The 18,757-nt window shown below is 37.9% G+C and overlaps 1 protein-coding gene across 1 annotated transcript in view; it reads right to left on the bottom strand.

Annotated features, from left to right (window-relative positions):
- Positions 1 to 6,367: 6,367 nt before the first annotated feature.
- LOC139728439 (cryptochrome-1-like) overlaps positions 6,368 to 18,757 on the bottom strand; it is a 53,568-nt gene continuing 41,178 nt past the window's right edge. Inside the window, exons 9-12 of the mRNA XM_071639381.1 lie at positions 16,022 to 16,162; positions 14,086 to 14,243; positions 9,572 to 9,765; positions 6,368 to 6,955 (exon numbers count right to left, since the gene is read on the bottom strand). Coding sequence (XP_071495482.1) covers positions 6,831 to 6,955; positions 9,572 to 9,765; positions 14,086 to 14,243; positions 16,022 to 16,162 — 618 coding nt within the window. The 3' untranslated portion in view covers positions 6,368 to 6,830. The remainder of the gene's footprint in view (positions 6,956 to 9,571; positions 9,766 to 14,085; positions 14,244 to 16,021; positions 16,163 to 18,757) is intronic.

Below are 18,757 nucleotides of genomic sequence, written 5' to 3'. Positions count from 1 at the left end.
AATTTTGAGTGAACAAAAGAAAATTAATTGCTCGTCCCCAGAACTCTGTTTTAACGGGAGTCACCTGTTCTGAATAAAACAAATGGCATGCAGGACAATCCAATGTGCAGTTTTGAAGGCTGATTGCTTACCTGAAATTTACTAGACTTGCATATCTAGTCTGAAATCTAGGCCCAAATTCATAAAGGTAGCCTATTAGAAAAGTGTGAACAGACAGACCTTTCACATGCACATACAGATATTCAATGTTGGATGCCTATTGGTGTATGGAAAATCAATGTTCTACATTCATGCTACCTTTGTGAATTATAGCCAGAGCTTGAAGGCTAATTCATATCAATTCCTGCATATAAAAGCAGTCATACTGTTCAACCCTTTATATGATGAGAGCAATAAATGTAATGTGGTGCTAAGTCAACTCTTTCTACACGAGTCATCATTTTGAAATGCACTATACATGTACAGTATTTTGCTAAACATTTAGATACTAGATACTTAGATATATTCCTCATATATATAAGAAATAAATGAATATATTATACATATATATATATATATATATATACATACATATATGTATATATAAATATATACATATTCATTTAGGCCTATATGATATTAATATATATATATATATATAATATACACACACACACATACATATACATGATGGGGGAATTTTGATAAAAAAGCATAATATTCAGAAAAAATGCAAATATTCCCCTTTTGAAAAATTATGCATTAATACAGGCTCAGTGAAGCACTGAATTGACAAGCATAAAATGTATCTTATACCACTTAGTTCTGTATGTTAATGCGATAATACAACTTTTTTTTTTGGAGAAAAAACAGATATACCTACATTCCCCTAATAACTCGTTGATGATACAGTCCTCAATCTACATGCACTATGCCACCCTTGTTCTACTGTGGAGCAGCCTGAGGCCGCAGATCCATGATAAGGCATTTAAAAACTTTACCAAAACTGTAAGGGGAATAAGAAAGTTCCCCTTTGGATGCTTATATATAATATATATACACAATATGTATGGGGGGGGGGGGGAGAAGGAGTACACAAATTCATGCATCCATAGATCACCATCAGAAAACTTTCACATTTCCTTACTGACAGTGTCACATACCAAGTAAAGCAATCAACAGCCAATGACCATATATACATTATTGGGGCAGGCTTGGAATACAATGACAATTATGAAGGATAGAGTAAGAACAATTCAAGCAACAAAATCTACATACTCTGCAACACCAAAGAAGCTACTGAATAAGATTTTATCCAATTGTGGCAGTATCTGTTCTTGACGTAATGTTTTCTAGTGTACATGCCTGTTTGAGGAGGGGTAAGAGATATTTAAAAAAGAAAAGGCTTGTAGTAAACTGCCTTGACATTTTACATCATTAAAAACAACCTAATATTCTAATTTTGTGGAGAACATTATAGGTACTTTATCAAAATGCATGACATAAAAATACATTAATCCAGCATTAATTTCAAAATAAGGCATAGAAGAAATGTTATCTTCTATATAACTCTGTTACCAATATGCATTAATCGGCTCATTAGTAATTGCACTTGTTCTCTTGTCAACAGAAACATCAAACAGTAAAAGGTACTATGGGCTAATAAATTCTACACATTTAATAGTTACACACATACAATTACATTGTCATCTTATTAACATGATTCTACTGTTGACCCCAGTTTCCCACTGACAACTGCAGGTATAAACCTTCAAAAATATGGCTTGTGATAATTATTCTCACAAAAAAACCCAACCAAACAAACAAGACAAACCAAACCCATACAACAAATCAAACAAACAAGACCTATGCCACCCATTTCAAATTCTCATCACATTCAGAGAAAAAGTTCCAGTCTTCCTCCAGGGGTGTGTCAATGGCTCACACATGGGTTGTGACAAGCACATGGGTTGTAGTGTTGCCTGGCTAGTATGAGGAGGAGCAGAGTATACAGAGTGTCTGAATTATCAACGCTGCAAATGCTGGCACCTGGACATTGCTGTACGGGATTTGATAGAAACTGCAAAATATTACTGTTTATGCAGTCACAGTATTTAACAATCTCACATACACAGAATCTTCAAAATTTCACCTCCATCCTGAAATGTAAGAAAGATTGTACAAGAAATTTAGTTCACTTAAATTTTTTGTCAACTTCTATGAAATTTGATTTGACTCATGATTTATCAACCCCCCTCCCCCTTACCAGTTCATCAGAAACCTGAAACATAAAATCAAAAAAGAAAAAAAAAGTAATACAGGGCCAAAAAGATAAATTCTCGCTCAGAGAGAGTGTTAACATCATGAAAACCCTGTAACACATGACTGAGATTTGAAGCAATCAGTATCACAATACTTATTTTGACCACCTTTTCAGGCAGTCTGTGCTCTTCCCATTCCAGTGCATTGTTTCGTTTCATAAAGGAGGGGTTTTCTTAAAGCAATTAGTTATGGCCAAGTGAAGCATATTATGCACTGCTGGCTAATGCATACCACTATTTACAAAGGAAAATGTAATGATGCATGTATGCTAATGAACACATTATACAAATATACTTTGCCTTGAGAGTTTATTGTTAAAACTATGGGCAGAGGTGACTCCCAAAGAATTATTCACTGAGGGGCGCAGCCCCGAAGTGGATAGTTCTTTTTGAGGCACCGAGGCCTATAGTTTTAACAAGAAACTCGAAATTGGGCAAAGTATATTTGTTTCATATTTTGGATCAAAAATTCAAACAAAAGAAGGGGAAATGGGGGGAAATGCAAAGCGAGAAGTCGTATGATGGATGCCATGTTATGAGGGGATCCTACATTGATCCTACACGAAGAAGAATGTCGCTGCGCACGATGTGACCTGCTTTGTGATGTCTGTTAAAAATGTTACATTTACAAGCGCGACGCCCAGTGTGAAACAATGCGCAATTTCAGAATTGTTTTTCTGACGTCACAGTTGTTTTGTTAGAAATGGATACATTTCACAGAGTGACAGTACTAGCAGTGCACAATGCCAGAATTGCTTTGTGGCGTGACAATTGTTTTGCTAAAAGTTGTTACATTTCACAGAGTGACCGTGCAAAGCTGCGCACAATTTCAGAATTGCTTTTTGACATCATTTTGCAAATAGTATACTATTTGCAAAATGTCGTCATAGAAGTGACGTCATTTTGCAAATAGTACTTATGGAGTGTCAACTTTCTGAAATAGCTGAAAATATCTATGATCATGTGAAGCTCTTTCAACCAATCATCAGAGGATACATTTTTTATCCAAAATATAATACTGTATATACACACGCACTAAATTTGCATTGAAATTGAAGTTAGCTGCTATTGATGAATAACAGAACATATTTAGATTTTTGTATGCATTCCTCTCAAAACTGATGTACCAATATATACTAGAAAAGCACTCAGTCCACCAAGTCAGCAACTCATTTCCATGTCCGCATCCTTACACGCATGCAATTTCCCAAAATAGAAGCATTTTGTTTACGTCATTGCATGGCACCTTGTCCAAGCAGAGCAGGCCCTTTAGTGTGCGTATGTAAACCTCCAGTAAGCACAGCTTGAACCTGAAGTTCATTGACCTTATATGCCGAAAGATGAAAAATCCTTCAAGATTCCATAAAGATTCCTGGATTATGACCAAAATTGAATGAAGTGTTCCTTGTGTCAATATTGACTTTTAAGGCAAGTTTTATTTTAATATCGCACACAGCTTTTTGAGTTATTTTGCAAACAGACGAATCAACGATGATGATCACTTAACCTCCTCCTTCCTTGGTGGAGGTAAATATAACATATAACATATAACATATAACATATAACATATAATCATTGCAACAAACATTCATATTCTTCTGATAAAATTGCTGACCCTCCTTTGTTTAATCTGGAAATACTTGCTATGCAGGTGTCAAAAATTTCCAACACACTCCACAGAAATACATGACAATAATTAATACAATACCGTTTGTATGTACACAGTTCCTCCCATACAGGTCACTGTGAGTATAACAAGCAAATGCAATAAACCACAGCATTGGTAGTAAATGACATCTTTTTTTACTTGACTTGATCACACTTCAATGTCAATGAAGTGAATGTATCTCTTGTTCTCATCAGCAGCTCGGTGTGAATCACAAAAATTTATCAGTTTGACAAAAGCTAGATCAGCATTACATTGGATATATATGTACAGTGTACTTCCAAATAAGATATCACAGCTAAATGTACTATTGATGCAGTGGTGTCATGGCATCCAAGACAACTTGCATTTCATTGTTTGTACAAGTTTTACTATGCCATGTACATACATTACCTGCAAAGACAACAACTGTAACTCTTGTCTTTAACATGAGGCCAAAATCACAGTCTGACACAAGAAATTACAAATCACATCTTTAAAAACAGTCAAAACTGTTCAAAACAGAGACTGTTGCCAAATATCAAATTTCATCTGCAGGATGAAGACAAAGATTGGATCTAGTCAATGCACTTAAATATCAAAAGCTTAGCATTTCACTTCATCTTTATTCTTCTCTGGGTCGAACATATTTTGCAGTATTTATAATTTATTCACAGATTTTTATATCGGTATTTGTGACTTCAAATAATACTGCCTTATCATATGCCTTCAACTAAATACAGGTATTCATTAATATGTATGATGTATATGTAGTAGGGAATCTTCATTGAAAAAAAAAATCCTGGTAAATATCAACTGTCCACAAAGAAGTAATGTTTTTAAGAAAGAAAAAATAACAGAACAGATTGTTCCTATTCAATTTACCTGCTGGGTGCTGGGTAATTTGAGCTTTCAGCCAAAACATTCAAAGTGCTCACCCAGGATTAAGCCTGGCAGAAATTAGCCAGAAAACAAGTTATTACATGAAAGTGTGAGGTCCATCCCAATGAGAAGGTAACACCCTGACATCACATCACTTCACTGTTATTTTCATGGTAAGTGCATTATACTCATAATGTACAAATATTTCACAAGCATTCTACTTATAAAAATTGTGAGATTGACAAGACATTAAAAGAAAACCTTTTGAGACTTATACTACTTTGTATGTGCTTGAAGAATATTAGTGAAAAATCTGGTGTGCTTGTACAATTCTACCACGATGCTCTCCTTGCCATTATCAAAGAGCATTTCAAATAACACGCTATCAGATCTCGGATTTGACAGCACGGTGAAAGCTCATACCTCAGGCCTGTCTATTCACACACAGAAACAGAAATAACAATTCTGTCATCAGTAATGCTTATCATAAGCTCATTCACTTGGGCTATGATGCTGCACACACACATCAAGAAAAACACCAGATGGACTTGATTTCAACACCATGACAATTTAAGTATATCTTACGGCACGGTTCTCTGTCAATACAACAATACATGGATAAAAATTGATATCAGGTGAATAACTCATTCCGTACAAAGCTGATAGGAAAAATAAGGTTAACTTCGCATCCCATAAAGCTGTTGGTCTCACAGGAAAAACAAAACAAAACAAATAAAAACTGTGCATTTACATATTGTATACATGCACAAAACAATGAAATAAAGATCTTTGCAATTGTACTGGATTTTCATCACCTCTTCCCCTCACAAAATTGTATTTATGATTAATATTCCTTTACTTTGAAAATAAATTCTGGTCTTTACTATTTAAAACACCACCAAAAAATTCCATGTTATGCTAATGATTATGCCAATGTTGGGACATATGCTGAAATTAATTGGTTCTAATGGGAAAATTTCCTGGGTGTTGTGTAGCATTTTGTCTTGTTTGGTCACCACCATAAATGCTACTAGCAACAACAAAAAAGTCAAGTCTCCAATTAAAAACTTAATAAGATTGAATTCATGAAGTAACACTTTTACATCTTCATTGCCACATACATGTAATTACAAGAAGCAACATTTACATTTATCTGCAAGACCCACAATAAAAGTTTGAAAATGACAACATCAGTTCACATTTGGGATTGCCATCAATACAAAAAACAAGGCAAATGCCCAGCATATTACAATTTGTGACTATAGTGTTTTTTTTTTTCAACGTAAGTTCATTGACCTTTTGACTTTTGACCTTGTCTGACTTGACTAATATTCAAACTTGACCAGAACCTTTAGGTGATGTACTCAGTGGTATGAGTTTGGTGGTCATAGTTCAATGCTGTGCATAGTTAAAGAGAGTACACAAGATCGCTGATGACGCCACCGCCACCACTGCAGGTGATAATGAAAAGTGACACCTATGTCTCACTTTCGGTGCATGGGCAAAAAAAAACCCCAACAACAACAACAACAACAACAACAACAACAACAGCTAAACACCCTCAAATATACTCATGATAATGCATGTTGAACAGCTATTTGTTTCATGATAAAATGCCCTATTCCCACAACATCATAACTGGAATATTGCTGCCCATATTCTGCTTCCATGTAAACAGTTGCCCTTATGTTAATAGACTACTACTAGTATCTGTTTACCATATAAATGCTAGTACAAATAGACACGTGAATAGCATGGAAAAAGAATAAGAGCAAAGCAATGCCTAATACTGTACATCGACAAAGTTGTGTTATCAGCCTTGTGCAGCAAACTTTTGTGAGCAGTGCAATGTAATATAATCAAGGAAAATATGCAGGTGCACTACATCTTGAAGAAAAGCTACATATTCATGAACTCAGTTTCTGTAGTGATTTCCCATGTATGATGAAACTGGCAACAAACACATGCCACAACAAGTTCAGCATGTAATGAAAGAGGCTCAACTAGAGTCCCAGAATACCTTCGCACAAAGAGTTAGCCTGACATGAATCACCTCCAGCCATCTTCTCTGGAAGCCAGACAAACTCCCGCACTTCCTTGCGTGTTGATGGGGCACAGTGCACAATACCTGTAAGGAGTCACACCAAACAGGCATAGATGATTAGGACATTATACATGTACCTCTGACATTCTTTGAGTCATCTTTTGCAAGCTACTTTGCTAGTATGTACTTTGCTAAGTACATGGAGCTTTTGTTACTTTTCAATATCACAATAATAATAACCATGTGTCATTAGAAATCTACAGTACTTAACCCTAACCAGGCCGGGCTTTTTTGGGTGTTCTGTGGCTGGGGGAGGGCTGATTTCAACCCCCTCCCCCTCCCCCCCCCCCCCCCCGAGATCTCGGCCATCGATCGCGCAATCGCCCTGAAAATTGGCACATACATTACCTGTCACGTAAGCTACCAAACTATACAAGAAAAAATTGAATTTTTCATTCTTTAAATTTCATATTAATTAATGTGTGAAATCATAAATTTTACTCTAATTCAGAAAATAAAGCTATTGGCATCCCAATTTTTGGTGACATTATTCCTTGTAGCATTCCTAACAATGTACTTGAAAAATAAATCTGGTATCAAAACTAATTTCTTATGTATTTTATTGTTTTATGAATTTCTTATGCATTTCATTGTTTTTCGACCTTTTGTTTTATCGTTTTTTTTCACAAAATTTATGAAAGACCCTATTTCAAGCATAATCATGCTGAAAATAATTGATTTCAGCATGTATCATAATAAAATCATTTTTATGCATTTTTTACAACAATTGACCACCCAAGCCTGGCATAACATATTACCTTATAACCAAGTAATCCATACAAAGTCTAAATTACGATGGTCACATGACCCGTTGCTATGGTAACGGCGGCTATCTTGGATGGTCAATTTTGGTACATAGAGAATTTGAAAATCAAATATCTCAAAAACTATTAATGATAAACTGTTGGAATAAAAAGTATATTAAAGCTTGATACTTTCTCTATGAAATGAACCAAAATCAGGCAATTTCAACACCCTATAATAGGTGAAGTATGAAATGATGAATGATTTAATGAAACTCATAATTATGACTTAAAAAAAAAATTTAAAAAAATACAAAGAATCATAGTTTAAGCAAGATTTTGGTTCACTTCACAGGACATAACATAAGAAACACTTTGGCCAAGTTTCAAGGTTCTAGCCCCTGTAGTTTTTGAGATATGTTTGTGGAGGCTCGGCCATATTGCCGAAATCACGTTTTTAAGGTATCATCACTTAAAGTTTTTAGCATTCAAAATCAATTCACAAAATTGGGGAAATGAACTAATAATTGGGTAAATTACTTTAATTTATGAGTTTTTAAGAGCAAATCAATGCATTTTGTGCACTTACTATTCAATGAGGATACAATTTAGCAATACTAATGCACATGGTCACATGACCCGTTGCTATGGCAATGGCGGCCATCTTGGAACCTAATTTTTTGTGCAAGAAAAGCTTGCCACCATTCTGATCCATTTTTTGATCCTCAATTTCGATAGTAATTTCTGCAGCTTTTTCCATGGGAGCTGCCATTTTGATTGGTAATAAAGTGATGTAACAGGGCAGCAGAGCTATTTTACACACAGCCTTATTAGGCTGGGCCAAGGGGGTGCAGGGGATGTGATGGTTAGTAGATCAAAAATAGGTTGAAATATGTTTCAAAAATTGGTTAAAATCCACTTCCGGTTTACTTCCGGGTTCATTATGATATTGAGTTACCATCATATTTTAATTTTTTAAAAATATTTCCTGATGAAATTAGGCAAAATCATTTTGGTATTTCATTATCTAGATACCAAACTGTTGTTTACAGCAAAAACCTCATTTTTGATTTTTGCAACCCCTCAAGGGGGTATTGCTACCTTAAGAGCTGGGGGAATGGTGTCCTTTTGCATATTCCATCACACTAGTAAAAATACCTGCCAAGTACACTGTACTTAAAAAGTTGGACTATGCAGTTTGAAAAAAAAAAAGTCTGAAGGCTCTATCATTTCTGATTCTACAAAAGAATATGATTGAACAGCCTGTTATTTAGGAGGTTTGGGCCCCCTTGGGCCCCCAAGGAGAGAATGGTACTCATTTTAACACAATGAGATCCTATCCCCCCTAGGAATGCTACTTGCCAAGTTTGGTGAAAATCCATTATGTTGTTTTCAAGATGAAGAATTTCAGATTGAAATGTACAATTAAGGCCTGCATTTGGACCCCCCCCCCCCCCCCCTCAACTCCAAAGGGGGGCACCCCTGGATCTACAATGAACAAACTTGGAACAATAGTACTACAGTCATCAACGTACAAACTCATGGTATGAACTTTGCTTATCACTTCTGGTTCTATAGAAGAAGATTTGTAAATATTCTTCAAGGGGGTTGTTGAGCCACCTAGGGGCCCCCTAGGGGGCCCCCAAGGTGACCATGGTGCCCAGTTGAACAAATTGAGATCATAACCCCCTAAGCATACTACCTGCCAAGTTTGGTGAAAATTGGTCGCATGGTTTTCAAGAAGACGATGAAAATGTAATATGCTTATGCATGACTGACGACGCACAATGCACGATGGACCATGGACAAAGAGTGATTGCAATAGCTCACTTGAACCTTTGGCTCAGGTGAGCTAAAACTCACTTATGAGGAAGAATTGAAATAGGGACAAATTTACCCGAGTCTCGAAGTCTGTTAATCACTTTCTCCATCTGCTCATTGTTAGCTGCAGATGCTGTCTTGTGCTCAACAATGGGCTCTGGGTAGTCCCTTCCCACAACGCAATTAGCCTTCTCTTGGACAGCCCTGGGAGCCTTCCATGGTTCAAAGAGATAGCGTATTGGCATGTCCTTCAGGACCGGTAGATATCGCCTGTAGCAGACATAACAGAAGGATTCAAGTTGAGAAAGTCAGAAGACAAAACAAAATTGGCACTAGATGCAGACATGCAATATGACTTGCTGATCTCTATCTTGGTATAGCTACTGTCCCATATTGGAATTGAACATCGGAAAAGTCAACCTCTCACCTCAATGAATTGGTGTCATATTCATCGGATGCAAAACTAGAACTATCACTCATTGTGATTAATATACCCCCACCCACAAATGAGGGAATAAGCTCAACCAGGATTATTATTTTTTTAAAAACTTTTTAATGAAAAAACAATATTGTTACCATGGCAATGCACTGTTCAACAGTTTATAAATGTATTGCTCACTGTTAGTCACATGTCCCACATCTCAAGTCAAGTGCTCAAAAACTGAGTGAGCAAGATAAATAAACTGACGATTTCTATGATTTTCATTCAAAATTGGGTTACCATGGCAACACAATGTTGGACACTAAGAAATTATAGAAGTTTACACAATTTATACCATAGCCGTCACATGTGCCAAATTTCAAGCCAAATGCTCAAAGGCCGAGGGGCTTAGTTGAGTTAACAAAATTAATGTATAATTTTCATTCAAAATATACTGTTACCATGGCAACACATTTTCAACACTGACAAAAGATAATTTTTGCACATCTAGGTAATGTAGAGGTAACATGTGCCAAATTTGAAGCCAAAACACTCTAACACTGACAGAGTTAGTTGAATCGAAATGTTTGTCTGAATTTCATGCACAATACACTGTTACCATGGCAACAAATTGTTCAACAATGATGAAATATGAAGTTTGCGCATCTATGCTGTATTATCATGATCGTATGTGCCAAAGTTCAAGCCAAATGCTCAAAGACTGAGGGAATTACCTGAATCCACAATGTGATGCATTACGCGTTACCCGGGGTACCGTAGTACCCCGGGGTACCACGTTGTGTAGCACCACCTCACGTCCACTCGGGGACAGCCGCAAAGAAATGCACGCACTGTGTGTGCGTCTACATTGTCATTCCCACGCCACTGCATGTTATACTGGGTGCTATGCATGCATGGTATGCTGTGCTAGCAATAGCGTGTGCTTCAGTGCAGTGCAGTGCAGTGCGGTGGCTAGCGCGCACTAGCTCCAGCTAGCTATCAAGTGTGGCTCATCAAAATAATTTCCCACTTTTTGGCAACCCAGGGTACAGCCTTAATAAAAAAATAAATAATCCAACAAAATGGCTGATTTTTATTTGGTACCCCAGGGTACCATTTACGTTATCATATTTGTGTATGATTTTCAATCAAAATATGCTGTTACCATGGCAACACATTGTTCAACAATGATGAAATATGAAGTTTGCGCATCTCTGTATTATCGTGATCGTATGTGCCAAATTTCAAGCCAAATGCTCAAAGACTGAGGGAATTACCTGAATCCACAATATTTGTGAATGATTTTCATTCAAAATATGCGGCTACCATGAAAACGCATTGATCAACGATAACAAAAGATTAAGTTTGCACATCTACGTACCATAGTGGTCAGGTGTGCCAAATTTCAGGCTAAATGCTCAAAGACTGAGGGAGTTAGCTGAATCCACAAGATCTTTGTATGCTTTACATGGTGAAATAATGCTGTTACCATGGCAATGCTTGTTCAACCACTGATGAAAGATTAAGTTTGCACATCTTTATGCTATAGTGGTCACATGTGCCAAATTTCAAGCTAAATGGCAACACATTGATCAACACTGAAGAAAGATTATTAAAGTATGCACGTACAGTGGTCACATAGGGGAAAAAAATGCTGTTACCATGTCAACGCATTGTTCAACCTTGACAAAAGAGTAAGTCTGCCCATCCATATGCTACAGTGGTCACACATGCCAAATTTCAAGCTAAATGCTCAAAGACTGAAGGAGTTAACTGAATCCACAATATTTTTGTATAATTTACATTCAAAATATGCCGTTACCATGGCAACGCACTGATCAAGAAAAACGACATATCACGTTTGCACATCTACTTACCACAGTCGTCATGTGTGCCAAATTTCAATCTAAATGCTCAAAAGGCGCAGTCAGACTGGCAAAAGATCGAGAAGTTTAAGATCGCGAAGTCTTCCCGATCTTTTGTTGTGCAGTCACACTGGCCCTAATGGTGCACACGCGCAAGAAAGAAGAAAGAGCGCGCCTTCTAGTGGTTGGTGATTGTGATGTAACAATGCAGGTCTGTACACGACAATGGCCTCGCGCTTCAGAGACACTGCCCGTAAGCAGGTGGTGGACTGGTCACGTGACAAAGATCGCAAAGTTTCGAGGGGGTGGGGGAAAAATGCCTAGTTGATGTGGGAAGTTTCGCGAGAAGTTTTGCAGGAAGTTTTGTGGGAAGTTTGCGGTCACACTGGCAAAACTTCGAGGGTAAACTTCTCGATTTTTTGCCAGTCTGGCCGCCTAAAGACTGAGGGAGTTAACTGAATCCACAATACTTTTGTATGATTTTCATTCAAAATGTATGCCGTTTACCATGGCAACACATTGATCAACAATAATGATAGATTGCGTTTGCACATCTACGTACCACAGTGGTCATTTGGGCCAAATTTTAATCTAAATGCTCAAAGACTGAGGGAGTTAGCTAAATCCACAATATTTTTGTATGCTTTTTAGTCAAAAAAGGCTGTTACCATGGCAACTAAGTTTGCACATCTATATGTGACCCTGCACCTCAAAACAAACAAAAAGTCGCCAGACATGAATTTTTTGTTAAAACCATATTCTGAAAGATCAGACTTTAAGCTTTAAAATGATGTATAACTCAAATCAAATGGACTCTCCTAACCTATCTAAATATTGAAAGAAAGCACAAACTCAGGAAAAGTGTGAACTGAGAAAAGAGGCTCTGAAGTACAGTGTCTATTCAAGCGCTTAATCTTTACCAAACCGTGCTGGCTGTGCGATGAATGGGACAAAAAACAGGAAGTGAACCACCAGAGTAATAACAACGAAGGGATTATCAGATTAAACTGAAATTAAATGTGCCTCATTAACACATTCTGTTCATAATATATGCCAACTTGTAAAGCAGTAGCCCTATAATTTCAAAAGTTATTAGAGTTAAAAGTGAAGAGTGTGGACAAGGTTTTTCAGAAATGAAAAAGGGATTCTAAAGACACACCTTATCACACTATTCTACCAAAAATGTTCGAGATAAACTGCCAAAAAAACACACTTTCCTGCCCGTTTTATGATACCAAATTTTAGCATAATGTAAAAGAAGACCCGCTCTTTTAGAAAATATGAAAAAGTCAAGTTCGGCTAGGTTGACCCATTTCACCTACTTTCAGTCCTCACACAAAATCAGTGTGTGTGACTTTATGTTCGTTTTGAGGTGCACGGTCACATATACTGTAGTGGTCATGTGTGCCAAATTTCAAGCCAAATGCTCAAAGACTGAGGGACATTACATTACATTGATCACATATCCCAAATTCAAACTGAATTGCTACAAAACTGAGAGAGTAGTTCAACCCACAACATTTTGTAAGATTTTTATGAAAATTTATCGTTGTTATGGCAATGCATTATGCAATACTAATGAAAAAGGTGTCTTGCACATCTGCCTGTAATAGCAGTCACACATGCCAATTTTGGAGTTAATTGCTCAAAAAATGAGAAAGTACTTCGATCCACAAATTTTTATGAAAATTTGCCATTGCCATGGCAACGCATTATGTAATATTAATGAAAAAGGTGTCTTGCACATCTATCTTTGAGAGCGGTCACACATGCCAAATTTGGGGTCAATTCCTCAAAAAATGAGAGAGTAGTTCGATCCACAAGATTTTGCAACGGACTGACCGCCCGAATGCTCGACCCACCGACCGACAGCCCGGACACCCGACCTCGGAGTGATTCCCATATACCCCCATACACAATATGTGTGGGTGGGGGTTTAATAATGAGAAACATCAGAGGAACACTAAAAGTGGAAGCAGGTAGACTGTGTTTGTGCACGCATATTGTCAATGTTACCAGAATTCCATGATGTAGCCAAATCAAATGAAACCTTAAAACTGTTGAGGATGTGTCCTGAGTTTACTCCGGCAAGTGTCAATGGGAAATGCGTGTTGTAGCAAAATCAGCCCATCCTCAATGGGTTAAAGTTTGCTGCATAAACCTGTTCAAAACTGCCTTAGCTCACACAAAGGCCAGTAGGATTTGAATTACCATGTAAACTGGAGAAAGATTCTGCTATAAAAAGGGTTTAATTTTTCTTAAGACTGGTAAGTTGCAATGCTTGATACTCCACCATACACGTACCTCACATACTCTCCATTAGGGTCCATGCGCCGCCCATAGCGAACAGGGCAAAAGCAGTTGGGACACTGCAAGAACTTCTCAAAAGCAGAGCTTGAGATCCACATCCAGTTACCCGCACAGATACTCCAGTCTGCATCAAGGAGGAGCTTGTCAAACACCTTCAAACAAACCAAAACAGTTTATACACACAGTGTTTTCAAGCTTTAACCCACTGCAGACTAGCCCTGATTATACTTGGGCAGGTGTCTATGGGAAATGTGTGGTAAAGCAAGTCAGCTCATCCTCAACAGGTTAATTGGCACATGTGCTACGTAAAGTAGACCAATATAATGAACACTGACAGAATATTTCACAGACACGTGCAGTTACTGAAAGCTTTCTAAACTCATAATAGTCCTTTTCATCTGTTGTTCATATACAGATATTTTTTCCTGCGAAGTGACTATGAAGAGTGAAATGAAGTTACCCTAGAGGCTTTATCAAAGAGGAATATAAGTATTACGCATTGCATGTTGTTCATTGAAGAGAATTCACATAATTATGCATTGCATATGATATGTCTCTGCCATTGACTTCCCACAGGTATGACTACCAGTGCTACGAGATAATAAGACAAAATTTATCAGCACAGTTTGCCCACCTTTATTTCTCATAAAAAATTAAGAAATTATCAATGAAGCTCGGCTGTCAGGTGTAAGAACTTGTAGAAAAATTCAACAGAAACCAACGCTGTGCCTGTGCTCAGTGCAAGCTCTATTTGATCGTACATGATAAATATAGCACTATCTCTATTTCCAAACTATCATAATTTTGCAGATTTTCTCAGCAATTGTTACATGTTGGGAAATGAAATATGAAGTTATAAGCTCAGAAAATGCATTGTGAAGCGACAATATTTTAGTCATGATAAACGGGAAAAAATAGATACGATTACTGCACATGTACCCTCTGCCTGTGCCTGCCGCATAGTAAATACGGATTACCCGAAGTGCACAAGTTAACACTGATAGTGCGACCCCACTTGACCTCTGTGGGCTGTACGTGGACATGTAAGATCACCTCATTCACTTGCACCATGGACCTAATATACAAGGGCATTCATCGTATCATTAATTAATTCATGCACCTGTACATCCCAAAAGCGCCACAAAGACATTTTTATCATGCTTCACTGCTTTGATCCCATGATCGTCACCGCCAGCAAGCCGGGAGAAGAACAAGATCGAGAATAGAGAAATCTAAAACTATATGCGCAGAAGAAAATAACTCACAAAAATCAAGTAAAATGAAAGTGCAGTTGTGGTGTATGTTAGGAAATCATGCCTCAAACAATTTTGCTTGGGAAAAGCAGGCAGTTTTTAAAAGAAAGCTAACATTTTGGCAGAATGATTGTCATTTGTGATCTCAATATTTCACTTTTCCGCAGCTTATTCCACAGCAAAAAGGGACGGTAATGGTAGAAAACAGGTATATCTTGCCATTAGGCAAGGTCTTATGCGTGTGCGAAAATGTGCGAATTAACAATTACCCATCTTTTGACAAAAAATTTGTCATGATCTCAGGTTTTGCTGCTCATCACCTGTATTTATTCAAAGACATTTTCGTCTGAAAAGGCACATCAGCGAAACAAGACTGAAATGAACGATTCTTTCGTTAGTGACAATACATGATCACACAATCGTTATTGTCCAGACACCTGAATGTACTCATTAAGATGCACATAATGATGTGTCGGCGACGATGATTACATCAAAGAAAGACTGCTGTGAACAGTCCATGTATATTAGGTCCATGCTTGCACGTATGGCTAGATCTGTCTGCTAGTGATCACAAAAAGTGTTTGCATTTATATATCATAGGGAGAATTGTAAATCAAAGTAATGCGTATGTTGTGTCATGTCAGCTATACAGCAAATATGCCTGTCCTATTCCCTACCTTAAGACCTTCCTCCCAGCTAATCCAGAGGTCTCCACGAGTCAGGAAGCAGGCTGTGGCATGGCGGCACACCTGGTGTATCCAGCCCTCATTTAGCAGCTGCACCATACAGGCATCAATCCATGGGTAACCTGTTTGGCCCTGCATTCATTCATAGGCAAATCACTGTGGCCATTAATCACACATATTAGATCATTTTAATTGTCCTCATAATTTGTTTCAATTGGATGATGATCATCAATCAACAGTCTTAATCATTGTGGTAGCAGCATAGTAGAGGCAATAGTCGTGGCGACAACAATAGCATATATTTAAAGCTGCATAAGCATTATCTTTATACAGCGTGTATAGAAAATAGGTAATCCAATTTACGTCGTAAGAGGGATACTGTTTCATAATTGTTAACCATGGAGTGCACAATGTTGGTTGTGAGAAAAGGGAACTCTTCTTCTTTCCATTAGTATCTGTAATTGTGCTGATAAATGTCATGCATGACTGAGCACATCAATTTCAAAGACAACAATGATAAGTTGCACTTTTTCCAAGTCTCACTGATATGTATGAGATCCGTCAATGAAAGTGGTCAAATAAACAGACCAGCCTGCACGACTGCAGGTTTATGTTTAAGGTTTCCTCTTAATTATACCTTTCATGGTCCATAACCTTCAAAATGGGCACCTGTCAAAAAACCTGGTCCCTCCCACAAAGGCCAACACAAGCACTTGAGTTTTCCCTGTAGTGTACATATTCAAACTAAGGTCTGTCTTTACCAACTGTGCGTCAAAGTGTGTTGAACCCATAGGCAGGGCTGCACACTGGCGCCGGTCCAACGGTCAAAGACCGGTAAAAGTCAGTGTCGGACCGGTAACTTTTCAGGAAATCCACAAGTTACCGGTCCGACGTGACCAGTATAAAAAAAAAAAGCATTGGCGGGTCAGTAGAAAGAAAAAGAGCAGCCCCGATCAGGGAGAAACAGAATGCAAGATATCGCACTGTTCAACAAGTTTTACGCAAGTTTTCGTTTACGTCTACCGGAGGTGCAATTTGTACAGTAAACATATACCATAGTAAGTTATGGATAAACTCGGCCTAGTGGGTAAAGTCGGCCCCCAGCGCGCACAGTACAATTACTTGTAATGCGCGCGCTGGGGGCCGACTTTACCCGCTAGGCCGAGTTTACCCATAACTATGGTACTCTAGTATTAGTTTTGAGCACTAGCAGTCGACCAGTTATTCGCGCTCGCTTGCGCATTGGCGCTGCTCACGCACTGCCATGCCATGCAATACATGCAAAGCATGTACAATGTAACTGTTGAAATGCATGTAATTCCCCGATCCCCGTTTTGTTTGTTCGTTTGCTTGCGATCGGCGGTCATGCCAGACAAGAAGCATGATAGAAGCGCACGCATTTCTGGGCCATTTTACTCATGATTTTTTAACGCAAGATCGATCTGATCCCGGCTTTGCAGCAGCGTGGCAGTTGACATGTTAGAACTAATTTACTTGTGCCGATTTTTAGAAAAAGTAAAAACATATTCGATATTCAGCGATACAGTAAATGGATCTGATTGCGTTCATTTTCATTTTACACAGTCATTTCACAAATGAATATTTTCATTCGTTCAGAATGGTCTCATTATGAAGATAAGCGCAAAAAGGATCACGAAATCGGCCCTTCCGTGTACTTTTTAAGAACGCATGCACAAAATGTGAAGAGATAATACTAGGGAGAAATAAAAAAATCATGAAATCATCGCAGTCCCGCTTACATATTTGAGGTAGAAATCGTCCCAAAAAAGGATCATGAATTTGACCGCGTCGTACACCTTTCAAAAGCTCATGTACGAAATGCGAAGAGATTATAGAGGAGAAAAAAATATAAAGGACACATTTGGTGCGTGCATCATAAAAGATTACAGCCGAATAACAATTCATGAAATCAACGTAATCCCGTTGAAATTTGAGGAAATAATAGGCACAAAAAGGATCTTGAATTCAGTCCTGCATGCCGTGTTGGTTATCAAAAACGCATGCACAAATGCAACGAGATTATCGGGAGAAAAATAAAAAACACATTTTTACCCTTCTGGTGCGTGCATTTACAAAAGATTACATCCAAAGTAATTCATGAAATCGCCACAATCCCGCTGATATTTGTGGTAGAAATAGGCGCAAAAAAGATTGTGAATTCGGCCGTGTCGTATAGGCCTACCTTTTAAGAACGCATGTACGAAATGCGAAGAGATTATCGGGAGAAAAATACAGGACACATTTTCAACCCCTTTTGGCGCGTGCATCATAAAGATTACAGCCGAATGATAACTCATAAAATCATCGCAATCCCGTTGAAGTTTGAGGAAACAATAGGCGCAAAAAGAATCATGATTTTTGGCCGTATCGTATATCTTTTAAGAACGCATTTACGAACTGCGAAGAGTTTAACGGGGAAAAAATAAAGAACACATTTTCAACCCCTTTTGGCGCGTGTATCATAAAAGATCACAGCTGAAGTAATTCATGAAATCATCGCAATCCCGCTGATAATTGAGGTAGAAATAGGCGAAAAAAGGATCATGAATTCGGCCGTGTCGTATACCTTTTAAGAACGCATGTACGGAATGCGAAGAGATTATGGGGAGAAAAATAAAGAACGCATTTTCAACCATTCTAGCTGGTGCGTGCATCACCAAAAATTACATACGAAGTAATTCATGAAATCGCCACAATTCCGCTGAT

The sequence above is a fragment of the Diadema antillarum genome, unplaced genomic scaffold, assembly GCF_040938485.1.
Source record: "Diadema antillarum isolate AM-2024a unplaced genomic scaffold, OU_Dant_1.0 seq00000179_RagTag, whole genome shotgun sequence".
In the NCBI taxonomy this organism is placed as follows: Eukaryota; Metazoa; Echinodermata; class Echinoidea; order Diadematoida; family Diadematidae; genus Diadema; species Diadema antillarum.
Note: the sequence above shows the minus strand (reverse complement) of the source record. Positions and strands in the feature narration are given on the sequence as shown.